Below are 15,323 nucleotides of genomic sequence, written 5' to 3'. Positions count from 1 at the left end.
CTTAAAGGTAAGTACTTGGGAATGGCAAGGGATTTATCAATAACAGAATGAAGACAATAATTCATTAAAAACAATTCCTACCACCTCTAATTTTCCGATGAGATTTTTGTATAATAGACTGTCAGTTTTTCTCTTTACCTATGATTCTGTCTCCTGCTTTGTACGTTTCCTGACTTATGGTGATGTTGTAAGGAGCAGGTGATGTTTGGGCTGTAGTGCCATGCTGCGGCTCCATGGTGAAACAGGCTGGTATGACTTTTCCATTTCCAAAAGCAAAAACATGAAGAGGGCAAGCAAGTGCTAAGAAAATAAGCACTGGGGAAAATGGAGGATTCATCTATAAGAAAAGGAAAAGAAAAAAATATAAACGTTATTTCCTTCAAAGGGATTCACTTATTCTTTGTTCTATTCATGGAATAATAAATGGTAGACAGTTTGATGTAATGGAATGTTAGAATTACCAGAGATAAAGCACTATAAGAGAAAACAAGATGGGGTTGCTATTTAACCGGCGGCGCTCAGCTTTTTGTTGACCGTTACTGGTGTTATGCATGGAAATTCAATGATAGGCGATGTCCGGGCTTCTGCATTGAATTTCTGGGTTTGTGGAGCTGGATAAAGTATAGCTGGTTAATTGTCATACTCAGCACTTAGGACCCCTTTTACAAAGCTGTGGTACAAGGAGTCCTGTGGTAGCATCAGTGCGTGGATTTGCCACGTGCTGAGGCACCTTTCACTGCAGTGCGGTTTTTTTTCTAAAAAAAGGAAATGACTGTGCGGTAAGTACAAACTTGCCACACGCCCATTTCCTGGGGGGGGTCGCTTTCTATCTCCTATGTAGGAGGCGGTAAGCAGTGGCGTAGCAAGGGGGGGCGGGAGGGGCGGTCCGCCCCGGGTGCCAGCTCGTGGGGGGGGGGGTGTGCTCCCTGCCAGCTCCCCCCCCTCGGCGCATCAACACCCCCCCCCCCGACCAGTGCCTACCCTCCTCAGCTCCCTCCGGCTCCAACCAGCTCCCGCACCCTACCTTTAAAGAAATTTCAGAAGCTGTGGAGAGGTGAGGCGCAGCACCTCGCTCCTGCATGTAAAAGAAGCGTGGATCCTCATCGGGCCTTCCCTCACGCTGTCTGTCCGGCCCTCCACTGACGCAACTTCCTATTTCTGCAAGGGCAGGACAGACAGCATGAGGGAAGGCCTGATGACGATCCACACTTTTTTTACATGCAGGTACGAGGCGCTGCGCCTCGCCTCTCCACGGCTTCCAAAATTTCTTTAAAGGTAGGGTGCGGGAGCTGGTTGGAGGGAGCTGAGGAGGGTAGGCACTGGGTCAGGGGAGGTGTTGATGCGCCAAGGGGGGATGTCATCGTGCTGCACCCGGGGGGGGGGGGGGTGCAACGACGAACCGCCCCGGGTCGCAGCCCTCCTTGCTACGCCACTGGCGGTAAGGGCTCCCATGCTAACCCGGCAGTAAAAATAAAAATTATTTCTGGTCATGCTGGAAATGGTGAGCGCTGGGGGTGTCACTACCACTGTCTCTCTCAGTGGGCCAGCAGTAGTGTCGAATCAGCACGTGACAATGCTGCAGCAGTAGCTCTACTGTGACATTGTAAAAGGGCCCCTTAACTGGAAATGGCGCACTGCGTAGAGATAGGACTGACTTTTATGCAGTCCTTTATATGCGGTTACCTTGGCCACATGCTTGGAATGCCCGCTAAAACAGCAAATTTTCAGATATTTATTTAGATTTTGCTCACACCTTTTTCAGGAGTAGCTCAAGGTGAGTTACATTCAGGTACACTGGATGTTTCTCTGTCCCAGGAGGGCTCACAAGTTTGTACCTGAGGCAATGGAGGGTTAGGTGACTTGCCCAAGGTCACAGGGAGCAGCAGTGGGATTTGAGCTGGCCACCTCTAGATTGCAAGACCAGTGCTCTAACCACTAGGCCACTCCTCCTCCTCCTCCTCCAGATAGGCACTAAGAGCTAGATTCAGTAAATGGCACCCAAAATTGGGTGCTGAAAAGAATAGGCACTCAAAGATGGCCGCCCATTATAGAATAATATTACACACCAATTTCGGTGACCAAATTTAGGCACCAGGAGTTATGCCAGCTGAAACTCCACCTCTTCAATGCTGCTTTTAACTCCTAAACCTAAACCTTCCCTATCCCTGATATGTCCTGTCTGTCCTAACCCTTATCCCTTACTTGTCCTGTCTGTCTGTCATAATTAGATTGTAAGCTCTATTGAGAAGGGACTGTCTCTCCATGTTCAAGTGTGAAGCACTGCGTACGTCCAGTAGCGCTATAGAAATGATAAGTAGTAGTAGTAGTAGTAATTCCTGGTGACCAATTTGGACGCACATCCCCAGCATTCTATGATTCTGTGCACAAATTTTAGAAACACCCCAAACAAGCGATTTAACTGGCCAGGAGCCATTTATGGCTGGTTAAATTGTTTTGAATATTGACCCAAATGTTGCTTTGTGTGGCAGTGTAGAGTATAGTGGAGAAATACTGGCTTGAAGGGCCATGGGTCATGGTTATGTTTTTTTAAAGGTAAAAGGATGAAAGCAGTTTGGCTTTTCTGCTCATAACTGCTTCTAGAATGGTCTACATTTTTCTTCTGTTGAAGAAAAGTACAGTCAGATTTTTTTTCCTTAGGTTTGACTGGGATGTGTGAATCCCTCTTATTGTAAATCACTTTAGGCAGCCAGTGCCTGGGGACACAGTATAGTACATAAGTACATAAGTAGTGCCATACTGGGAAAGACCAAAGGTCCATCTAGCCCAGCATCCTGTCACCGACAGTGGCCAATCCAGGTCAAGGGCACCTGGCACGCTCCCCAAACGTAAAAACATTCCAGACAAGTTATACCTAAAAATGAGGAATTTTTCCAGTCCATTTAATAGCGGTCTATGGACTTGTCCTTTAGGAATCTATCTAACCCCTTTTTAAACTCCGTCAAGCTAACCGCCCGTACCACGTTCTCCGGCAATGAATTCCAGAGTCTAATTACACGTTGGGTGAAGAAAAATTTTCTCCGATTCGTTTTAAATTTACCACACTGTAGCTTCAACTCATGCCCTCTAGTCCTAGTATTTTTGGATAGCGTGAACAGTCGCTTCACATCCACCCGATCCATTCCACTCATTATTTTATACACTTCTATCATATCTCCCCTCAGCCGTCTCTTCTCCAAGCTGAAAAGCCCTAGCCTTTTCAGCCTCTCTTCATAGGAAAGTCGTCCCATCCCCACTATCATTTTCGTCGCCCTTCGCTGTACCTTTTCCAATTCTACTATATCTTTTTGAGATACGGAGACCAGTACTGAACACAATACTCCAGGTGCGGTCGCACCATGGAGCGATACAACGGCATTATAACATCCGCACACCTGGACTCCATACCCTTCTTAATAACACCCAACATTCTATTCGCTTTCCTAGCCGCAGCAGCACACTGAGCAGAAGGTTTCAGCGTATCATCGACGACGACACCCAGATCCCTTTCTTGATCCGTAACTCCTAACGCGGAACCTTGCAAGACGTAGCTATAATTCGGGTTCCTCTTACCCACATGCATCACTTTGCACTTGTCAACATTGAACTTCATCTGCCACTTGCACGCCCATTCTCCCAGTCTCGCAAGGTCCTCCTGTAATCGTTCACATTCCTCCTGCGACTTGACGACCCTGAATAATTTTGTGTCATCGGCGAATTTAATTACCTCACTAGTTATTCCCATCTCTAGGTCATTTATAAATACATTAAAAAGCAACGGACCCAGCACAGACCCCTGCGGGACCCCACTAACTACCCTCCTCCACTGAGAATACTGGCCACGCAATCCTACTCTCTGCTTCCTATCTTTCAACCAGTTCTTAATCCATAATAATACCCTACCTCCGATTCCATGACTCTGCAATTTCTAATAAATAAACAGAATTGATTTTTGTACAGATATATATTTGAATTAATTTTAAGAATGTTCTATTCAATGTATATTACTTGTCAGCACTTGTTTTTCATACATATATGTATACATATATTTTTCATAGTGTTGTAAACGTTATATAACAGTGATACTCTTGGAAGTTTCTTCTCTGTCCTAAGATATTGGTTGGAAAAGGAAGAAACATTCTCTCCTGAGTAACTGGAAATTCCTGCTCAGGAACCACTAATTAAGCTTTAGATTTCAGTAACTGATAAAGTGAAATTCATCAGAGAAACCTATTCCTGCCCTTTCCCTCTGCTAAGCCACCTGTTCCCATCACCTTTGTCCCAAACAAATTTAATCCCTTCCTTCCTGCCTAGCTCCAAACCAGGGCCATCCTTACCAATAGACTGACTAGGCATCTGCCTAAGCCAGCAGTATTTAGGAGGCAGTGGCCACAGGGAGGGGTGGGGTAAGGGAAAATGAGATGCTGAATATGGGGGATAAGTTAAGGAGAAATAAGATGCTGGATATAGCAGAAGCGGTTGAGAGATGAGATGCTGCATATGGGGGAGGATTTAAGGGGACCTGGGTGATAAGGAGAATAAGGAAGGGAAGGGGAGATGCTGGGTGTGGGGAGGCAGGGAGGAGAAAGGAAAGGAAGAGGAGATGCTGGTCATAGGGTATAGGCTAGGGTAAGGAAGGCAAGGAGAAATACTGGACTATGGGTGGGGGACCTTGACCTGCTTGGAGTGGGCATGGCTACAGGTCTGCCTAGGGCATCAGATACCCTTGTGCCTGTTCCAACTCTAAACTGACATAGATACAAACTCAGCACTCTCTCTCTCTCTCCCTCCCTCTCTCTTTGAATTCCTCATCAACCTCAACAGAGATTCTTTCTCTATTCCCTTTCATCTCCAGTAGCAACTCACAATCATCCCTCCCTATCCCCAGCAGTCAGATTCTCACTGTCTATCTCCCCTCTTCCTTTTTCCTAGTAGTCACTCTACATTTCTCTCAATTCACCTTCCCTGTCCCCTGTCTCTCCCTTTCCTTTTCTATATCAGCAGTCAGTCTCCCTCTCTCCACTGGTTCAGCCTCGCTCTCTCTCTCTCTCTCTGTTTCTCTTCCTATCCCTCTTCCCTCTGTCCAGGAGTCTCAGTATTTCTCTCACTCTCTTAATCTCTCCTCTTTGACCCTAGAAGTCACTCTTAAAGCTTCCCCTCCCATATCTATTTAGGAGATACTAAGAGGCTTATTTTCAAAGCACTTAGCCTCCCAAAGTTCCATAGAAACATATGGAACTTAGCCTCCCAAAGTGCTTTGAAAATATGCCTCTAAGTGTTCTCCAGTTAAGTCTACGCTATCCGGTTAGCAAGCGCTAATCAGAGTACACTAGCTGGATAATGCTTCAACGTCCATTCCTCTCCCACAATACACCTCCTCCCAAAAAATATCTTTTTAAAAAATAACACATGATTAGCACACGATAAAAGGCAAACTATCATAAAAAGCTTTATCACATTTTGCGGTAGGCCTTTTTTTCCCATGTTAAGCACACATTACCACTTGGGACTAGATTTATATATGGCGCCTGAAACTTCCATGTGGAAAAAATATACGCCTAGGTGTATTCTCTAAAGTATGCCTATATTTTATAGAAATGGTGTAAATTTCCATGCAGTACATAGAATACGCCAAACGGCTCTCCACATGACTAAATTTAGTGATGGCAATTTATGCCATGTTTTACTTGGTGTAAATCCTGACACTTAAATTAGGTGCAGAGCGAGTGTATTCTATAATGTGCATATTTTAGAAACATCCATGCCCCGCCCATGGCCCCACCCACTTTTCAAATATGCGACTTAGAATTTAAGCACACCACATTACAGAATGCGCTTAACGAGTTGTGTGCATAAATCTCAATTAATGCCAATTAGCGCTGATAATTGCTTAATTTGTAGAAATTAAAGCGCGATATATGGAATCCCGGGGAGCGATCCAAGATGACTGCACAGTGAGGACACCGATTCTTTTCATTCCTGCCTTGTTTAATTATTATTACATTTTTGCCGGCAATTTTACTTTTCTTTGATGCCGAAAAGGAGGGGAAGGCAAACGGCTTCTGCCCGGCTGTACCAAGACTCTTCATAAGTTTGGCAGGTTTTGATTACCAGCTTTAAGACACTCTCATCTCAGGGCATACCGGCTGGCCCGGCATTGAAGGAGACTTCGTACCTCAGGAGCGAAGTCTCGCTCAGCCCTATTGGACCATCACCACCTCCACAGCTGCGAGACTCCCAGGTGTCGAGAGTGCGTCAAACTCTTAACAGAGTGTTGTTTGACGTGATCAGGGGAATGCTGGCTCTTCAGGAAGCGCTCGCGGTTGAAACATCACTGAGGGAAGGGAGTTTGCTCCCGAAACCTGTTGGAGGCTTGGTAAAGAGTATGATGAGAGAGGAGGCTATTCCATCACTCCGTCCCTTGCAAAGGCCTACTGAGGTAACCCTCAATAACATTTGGACTGTCCTGGAATCCAGTTACAAGATTTGTGCAGAACTTTCTCCCCAAATCCATCAACAGGCACAAAGGATTACCAAATATGAAGAAGAGTTGAAGACCCAGACAGATAAGTTGAACTTACTAGATTCTTCTATTCAGAAGTCTCAAAGTGTTCAAGCGTCTATGGTTCAAGATAAATTAATGCTGCAGTGAAAAATTAAGAATTTGGATAACTACTAGGCATTTAAATTTATGACTTCTGAATTTTCCTAAAATTCTGACTGTTACATCTAAAGATTTATTTTATAGGTTTCTAAAAGAAAAATTTAAGTATGCTGATTCTGGACTTCCAGCATTACATATATTATTTGCCAGTGTTCAGACGTTCTAGTTCTCCTGTTGGTAAATCCTTGGTAGAAAAGTCTGCTGATAGTTTAAATTTAACTAATGTCTTGGAAAGTTCAGTCAAAGAGGTAGTCTCTAGATCAACTTTGCTTGTAACTTTTGTATTTCAGCAGGTTAAGGATGCACTTATGTGCCTTTTTTTCAGGTCTTCTGATGTTCTTTTTCTTGATTGGAAAATCTCTATCTTTCCAGACATTTCCAAGTGGACTCAATTTAGGAGGAAGAAGTTTCTATTTTTCAAACAACATGTTATTGCTTTAGGAGCTAAATTTCAATTAAGTACATAAGTACATAAATAATGCCACACTGGGAAAAGACCAAGGGTCCATCGAGTCCAGCATCCTGTCCACGACAGCGGCCAATCCAGGCCAAGGGCACCTGACAAGCTTCCCAAACGTACAAACATTCTATACATGTTATTCCTGGAATTGTGGATTTTTCCCAAGTCCATTTAGTAGTGGTTTATGGACTTGTCCTTTAGGAAACTGTCTAACCCCTTTTTAAACTCTGTCAAGCTAACTGCCTTCACCACGTTCTCCGGCAAAGAATTCCAGAGTTTAATTATGCGTTGGGTGAAGAAAACTTTTCTCCGATTTGTTTTAAATTTACTACACTGTAGTTTCATCGCATGCCCCCTAGTCCTAGTATTTTTGGAAAGCGTGAACAGATGCTTCACATCCACCTGTTCCACTCCACTCATTATTTTATATACCTCTATCATGTCTCCCTTCAGGCGTCTCTTCTCCAAGCTGAAAAGCCCTAGCCTCCTTAGTCTTTCTTCATAGGGAAGTCGTCCCATCCCCGCTATCATTTTAGTTGCCCTTCGCTGCACCTTTTCCGATTCTGCTATATCTTTCTTGACATGCGGCGACTAGAATTGAACACAATACTCAAGTTGCGGTCGCACCATGGAGCGATATAACGGCATTATGACATCCTCACACCTGTTTTTCATACCTTTCCTAATAATACCCAACATTCTATTCACTTTCCTAGACGCAGCAGCACACTGAGCAGAAGGTTTCAGTGTATTATCGATGACGACACCCAGATCCCTTTCTTGGTCTGTAACTCCTAACGTGGAACCTTGCATGACGTAGCTATAATTCAGGTTCTGTGTAAACGTTTGGTCTATTTGGACCAACATTCCTATATATTTTATGATCCTGCACAGCTTCAATTTTTCCTTGAAGATAAAGGAGTAACAGGGCTGTAGTAGGTGTAAGGAGGCTTCTCTTTTTGAAGTTTGGCCATGCATTGTTATAAGTTCGGCCATGCCCACTTTGTATCTTATTTAGTTTTTCTTTTCTTTTTAAGGGCTCTGTTTACTAAGCCGCACTAGAGGCACATTAACATTTTTAGCACACGCTAACCATTAGAGTGCTAAGGGCCAGATTCTATATATGGCGCCTAAAAAAAGCCACGTGGAATTAAGTGTATCCTATAAGATTTAGGCATGGTGTATATAACACACTAAGCCAATACTGTAGTGCCTAAATCTACACGCGCCCATTTAGGCCAATAAAAACCTGGTGTAAATCCTGGCATGTAGATTTAGGCGCACTGGCCTGTATTTTAGTTACGCATGGAAATTTTGGAATGCCCATAAACATGCCCCTTTTAAACTACGTGCGTTTATTTTGAACTGTGCGTTTTGCAATTTAGGCGCAGTTCTCTATAGAATACGTTTAGTGATTTCCGCACATAAATTGTGTTAATTGCCAATTAATGCTCATTATTGCTTTTTTAATGCTGTTAAAACTGCTGATTGCCATGTTACATTGATTAAGTTATGCGCATATCTCCGTACGTTATCTAGGTGCCATATATAGAATCCGGGGGAAACTGTGTAGGTGCCTATAATATTCCTATGGACACCTACACAGTGGCTTAGTAAACAGGACCCCAAGTATTATTTCTTCTAAACTGTGAATTTGCGATCTCTCTACCATATCTGGTTGAACAGATTGTTTTGGATATTTATTTTCTATTATTGATTGATTGAAGTCATATTGAATCTCTGTTTCCTATTCAAAAAAATTATTTTTTGATGTTTATTAAAAATTATAAAAAAATAAAAAATAAAAATTTAGAATCCCAGGGTTAATGTAGGTTAGTAATGGGACCCCTATGTATGGTATGCTGTAACTTGCTATGCATATGTTTATGTTTATTAAAACTTTCTTAATCGCTTTTTTAAACATGTAAATCATTATTAAAATCAATAAAACAAAAGGAAGAAAGGAATGCCATCAAACAACAGGAAAGAACACAAGCATATCAAGATCAATTACATCGCTATATTTCCTACTGCAAGGGGCACCTGTCACTACTGGTAAAGGCCTTACTCCATGATCCAGAATTAGCCTTATCAGGAAAAAAAGGGTTTTAGCCTAACCTTAAAATTCTTAAATGAATGCTCAATCCTACTCTCTAAGGGTAAGTTGTTCCACAAAAATGGAGCCATAAAATAATACGCGCTCTTTCTTGCTGCCTCCAAATATGCCTGCCTAGGGTTAGGAAGAACTAACCTAAAGCTGTTCAAAGAATGTAGGTTGCAAACAGGGACATAGGGGACAGTCAGTTTTGTCAAGTGCTCAGGAATACCTGTATGAACAGCCTTAAAGATCAATGAAAGGATTTTGAATGGCACACGGAAATGAATAGGGAGCCAGTGAAGTCTCATAAGAAGAGGGTTGACATGGTGCCAGCATTGAGCAGAACAGAGCATTTGTGTGGCAGTAGGTGATGGTATTAAAGGATAGAACAGTTCTCCCAAAGCTCAGAACTAAATGTCTGAAGTGTCTGAGATGTTTAATTTGCAACTTGGGAAGGCCTGCATAAATGATGCTACAATAGTCTAATCATGAGCCTATAAAGGCATGAAACAGAGTAAGTAAGGCATCAAAATCAAGGATGCCTTTTAAAGATCTTAGCTTATGAAGAGCAAAAAATCCATTCTTCAGTACGGAGGAAATATGGGCTGTAAAACTGAGACTAGAGTCACAAATCATTCCAAGATACTTAAATTGTGATACCTGTTCAATTGGTGTATCAAACAGAACAGGATTAACAGAATGATCAGTGACATGGCCAGTAATCTAACAGGCCATAGTTTTTTGGGGGTTGGGAACAGCAGGCTGTAAGTTTAATAATAATAATAATACATCTAATACTGATCTTTTCATTTTCTACCACACAGTATTGCTCTTTGTATGTTTTTTTCTTCAGAAAAAAATTATATCAATTAATATCCTAGTTTTAAGACCAGGCCTTTTGAGAATTTCAGGTATTTGCATCAAAGGTAGGATTGTGGTCCTGCTAGAGTGGTTTCTGAATTTGCCCCTGAGGCAGGCAGTCTGTGCCAAAACATGTCAGGCATTTGACTGTCTTGAACATTCAGATCCCTATTTGGTTTTTACGTTTCTCTTTTAATAAACTTATTATTCTAATACTATTATTGCCTGTCAACAAGACTGCTTTTTGCTCCTGCCAAATTTACCTCTTTTTTTCTGCTATATATCTTATAACTTTGCAATAATCATATCTCTTTTCCATCAACATGGTAAACCATTTTGTAACTTGTCAAATATATACATATGCATTGCATCAATGGATTTTCTAATTCTCTTACTTCCACACAGGAGCGTAAGACCTCGTGGTGGGGGACACATTTTGGTCTGTCACCCCACCGCCACCACCTTGCCACCCCCCCCCCCCCGGCCGCAGCAAATACCTTAGCTGGCATGGGTCCCCAACCTCCGCCAGCTGAAGTGTTGTCCAGTGCCGGTCTCCGGTGCTGCTGCATTGCCTGCCCTGCTCTGTCTTCCCCTCATGTCCTGCATGCTCCTTTTAGTGAAATTGAGCATGCTCAGTTTCACTAAAAGGAGCGTGTCGGACGTGAGCGGAAGACAGAGCAGGGCAGGCAAGGCGATGGCACCAGAGACCGACGCTGAACAACATTTCAGCTGGCAGGGGTTGGGGACCCCTGCCAGCAAAACCAGGAGCCTAGAGGAAATTTGGAGAGGCACAGGCCCCCGTGGCCCCACCTAGCTACGCCACTGCTTCCAAAATAGGTTTTACAAGGCTAACATTTTTCAACATTATCCACCTAAATAGCTGCTGGGCTTGCTGATTTCACTGGCTGAAAGGCAAAACCCAGCTAATGGGCACTAGTGAAGTATTTTAGGCAAAACCTAAGATTGCCTACAATACAATAGATGACAGCCAAGTGGAAAACAATAGATTTAAAGGAGTTTTTGCACCCAAGGGGAGACCAGTCCTTGAAAGAACCTGATCATACAGCAGAGCAGATCCCAAAGCCTATACAAGAGGTGGGATCGAATAGCAAAGTAGGTAATGGCACAGAGCATGAACAGACAAGCTTTAATTGGGTTGAGTGTAAAGAGTGGTTTGCAGACCTTAAGGTGAATAACAGTGGTTAAAAATAAAATCCACACCTGGATTAGTGAACTGAGAGCTGACCTCACTAAGTCTAAGAAGGGAGATCAAGGATCAAGGAAAACAGAAGATCTCACACAGAATAACATTTCCTTCCTCACTTTCAATGTTATCTTTTTCCTTTTCTTCTTTTTCTCCTCCTTATCGCAAATGTTCTTGTCTTTTCCAAGTTTATTAGGAAATTTGGTATACTGCCTTTGGAACATCCATCAAGGTGGTTTACAATAATGAAAACAATTAAAATCAAATAGAAAGGGAACTACAGTTATCAATAGAAAGAAACAAGGAAAATAAAGTATAAGGGACATCTTCACCCCTTTGTCTCTTCTTTGTTTCCTCCCTCTTGTCTCTCCTGTTCCCCATCCACTTTACACCTCTCCCCAGTGTATTCTCTGCTTCCCTTTTCCCTCCTTTTGATCCACCTTTTTATGTTGTGATATCCAAACCCCAATCCCACAGTAGCTTAACACAGTACTATTAGGCCAAAGTAATAAGACTGCATTAAAAATCTGAGATTGTAAAGCACATAGATTTATTTCCATATTCATGTAATATATTAATGATATGCAAATATTACAGAAGTAAAAAACATGTGCTAAAATGGAAGAAAGATTTAAAAAATGTGCTAAAACAGAAGTGTCCCACTTGGCCTGGGAGCTCTGAGCCATACCAAGGACACCCTGTCCCTGGAGCCCTGAGTAAGTGTCCTGGGAACAGAAAGCCCCCAACAGCACCCACTTTCTAACCAACCCCACCCCAAACCATACCCTTAACTACCCACTTGCCTATTAACCTAATCCTCCATCCATCTACCCCATTCTCTCACCTACCTACCTTCTCCACTCCTCCACCAATCCATTCACCTATCTACCCACTGATCCCCACCAGACATCTCTTACCCATCCTACAACTTCTCCCTGATGCCTCCATAACACTTTATCTAGAAAAACTGCCCAACTCTTCAGTGTAGAGGTTCAGTCAAGGCCACTGACCTTAGCTGAAATGGTACCAATTTTATTTTTTATTCCTTTTAATTTTATATTTCTCGATTTTACAGTTGAATCACAACCAAATAACACATGTTACAGCAAAAGGGGAGGCTAAACAATCATTCCTAAAACTGGAAATAGAATTACTTTTAAAATCCATAGACCTAGTCTTCTCTAACAGTCCATGAGTGGATCCAATACACTAATCAAAAGAAAAAGTATCTAAGAAAAAAGGCATAAAAGTGATGGTTGTTCTATATGGCAGATTGAGCTAGCACCTTCTCCCAGAACCATGGAGCTATGTCAGTGTCAATATGGTACTTATTAACCACTGTTTCTCCAAAACAAAGGTTCAATGTGGTGTACAGTGAAAGAGAATACCTTACAGGTACAGTTGAGCACTTCATACTATAAATGAGAACATACAGAGATGCCTAATTATGTGTTAAAAAGATACATTTTCAACAATTTATAACATTTTAAATACTTTTGCTCTACCCAAATAATTGCTAGGAGACTATTCCATGCAGGTATAGCAAGGACAGAAAAAAAATGAGTTAATCTCAGAAATCGCATTTTACTGAAGGACAGGGGACAGAGAGTAAGCTGTTCACTCAACCTAGAACAATGACCAAACAATGTTTTACAGATCATGGGCGTAGACATTACATGAGAACTAAAGGTTTGTGCTTCCAAATTTACTGAAAAGAATCTCAATATCAATCTCTCTCTCTCTATATATATATTCATCTCTTTGTCTATGCATGATGATTAAATATTTACATGAAATATACATAAAGAATTTCTATTAATTTGCAAAGGAAATTGTTTTCTACTCTTCTGCATAGTGTTCGATACATCTAAATTTTATGTTTACTAGACTAGATTGGACTGCTGCTATTAGGGTTTTCCTGGCTGTGCATGGGAGATTGACCATACCAAGAGAAAGAAATTCCACTGAAGTATGACCTTGGTATTGAGCTACTCCAATCCAACATGGCTACAGTGGATAAGGAAGAGGCGTTTCCCCCTTCCCTCCTGTCCTAACACTACCATGAAAACAGGATCTTTGACTCTGAAGAACATTTTAAGTAGCCAATCTCTATTGGGATCAAGTGAAGAAGTTATCAGGGTAGATGTTGAAACCGCGTCACTACTTGAAGACTTCAAAAACTCTGTTAGGTCAAAAGTATCCAGTTGCTGAGGAAATAAAGTTTGATCCTGACTTTTCTTCTTAGCTTGTGGTAAATAATACGCTTTGAGATGAAAGAGCTACAGATTCTAAAGGGATTTGTTACACAGAAACCACTAATTTCTTACACATTTGCAACGCTGATATAGTAGGTACAAAGGGACAATTTAACTGACATATTATACTTCATAAGGATTCATTCTTCCTGTGCAACTCAACTGAATCCTTCAATAAGACTTCCTTCTTTTGATGATAGTTTTATCCTTCTTCGTCTGCCACAGTTACTCTCCATTTTAAAATCTGTAATTTGGTAATTTCTTGCTGAAGGCCTTGCTGCTGTAGAGAAACATCTAACCTCTGCTTAATCTCCATCAATTGACCTGGACAGTTTGCTTGCCACCTCATCCACTAAAGAGACCAATGCAACCAATGCCATCATTTTATTACTGGTACATTCGAGATTTTCTTTAGTAAAATTTGTTTCTTTGCTAATTTTGCTGGAATTATTCCTAGCATATTTTAAAATTTATATTTGTACTCATTGGTGCTTCAAATATCGCAAATGATTGACTAGAATTACTAACATATACTTCTATGTTAGCGTGTGTTAATGCTGTTAATCTGCATTGTTTTACCAAAAGGCTCATTTTATGCAGGTCAGCTAGTTACTCATAACATGCATTAAAGGCGTTAGGAAGTGCTAATGCAGTAGCAAAATTTAGTGTCTCTCATAAACGATGTAGTAGAAATGGTCTGTGGGTAAGCTATTAGGAGTTTACATTAAAGTGCTGCACAGATCCAGAAATAATGTTACGCTATGCTTCCCCCCCCCCCCCCCCCACACACACACATACAGGCAAGGCAGTTCAGTCTGAGGTGGGCTAATGTTTTGCATTTCTCATGGTCTAACTAAACTCTGGTGAAACAATTCTGGCTTAGAACCCCAGTAAACGATGAAACTTTATTTGCCACAAAATTACAAGTTTCCAAGTTTATTTAGAATTTACTATCTCGCCCTCGGGGGGGGGGGGGGGGGGACCATCATGGTGTCTTACAATCTACAAGTAGCAAAAAGGGAAAGTGCTAAAAGAAATAAAGGAGAAGAAAAAAAAAAAAGAAGGAGCTTACAAATAAAGGAAGACCTGGGGAAAGAGGGAGGAACTACAAAATTGCAATAGGAAAGAGGGGGGAGGGGGCAAAACATACAGAAGGGAAAATCTTTGCAGGCAATCAGGACTCACTGAACTGCCAACTCAAGAGGGAGATATTAATGCAGGTGACACTGAGCCATTGAAAAATCAACATGAATACTCCAAGATAAACGAATGACACTGACCTGCTTATCACCTCATTCTATGCCTATTTCAGTGGAATACATCTGATAAAATTATCTTCTAGTGAAAGAACCTAGACTCTATAAAACAAATCCTCTACTAGGAGCCTGAAACATGATCTGCTCATACCTTGCAAAAACCTTTAGCTCCTCTGGAGTGCTCCCTCCTCCTCTCCTCTGGATGTGAAAAAATGCTGAATGCACTTTAGAAGCAAAGGATTTTCTGTCTTATTCCTTCCTCCTGTGAGTCACATGATAACCTGTAATCATAAGTACTGTGTAAGTGACTTGTCTCAAGAGCTCCCAGAAGCCAGCACCACCTTTTCCATTTATATGTGGGTGAGCAAAATAATTTTTGTACACCTCCAAAGTGTTGTAAGAAATCCAGCATGACAGAATATTTTGTATTGTTATTTGAATATTTTTACTGCTGTAATTGCCTTATTGCTCGTGTTTTATTTATTGTTGCTGAACACCGCCTTGAGTGAATTCCTTCAAAATAGTGTA

General features: G+C 41.7%; 1 protein-coding gene across 1 annotated transcript in view; it reads right to left on the bottom strand.

The window, feature by feature from the left end:
- Window positions 1-15,122, bottom strand: part of LOC115472313 (putative defense protein 3) — a 40,975-nt gene extending 25,853 nt beyond the window's left edge. Inside the window, exons 1-2 of the mRNA XM_030206542.1 lie at window positions 14,947-15,122; window positions 139-337 (exon numbers count right to left, since the gene is read on the bottom strand). Coding sequence (XP_030062402.1) covers window positions 139-337 — 199 coding nt within the window. The 5' untranslated portion in view covers window positions 14,947-15,122. The remainder of the gene's footprint in view (window positions 1-138; window positions 338-14,946) is intronic.
- Between the last annotated feature and the right edge of the window lie 201 nt (window positions 15,123-15,323).

This window comes from Microcaecilia unicolor, chromosome 6 (assembly GCF_901765095.1).
Source record: "Microcaecilia unicolor chromosome 6, aMicUni1.1, whole genome shotgun sequence".
Lineage (NCBI taxonomy): Eukaryota > Metazoa > Chordata > Amphibia > Gymnophiona > Siphonopidae > Microcaecilia > Microcaecilia unicolor.
The sequence above is the reverse complement of the archived record's forward strand: the minus strand, read 5'-3'. Positions and strand labels throughout refer to the sequence as shown.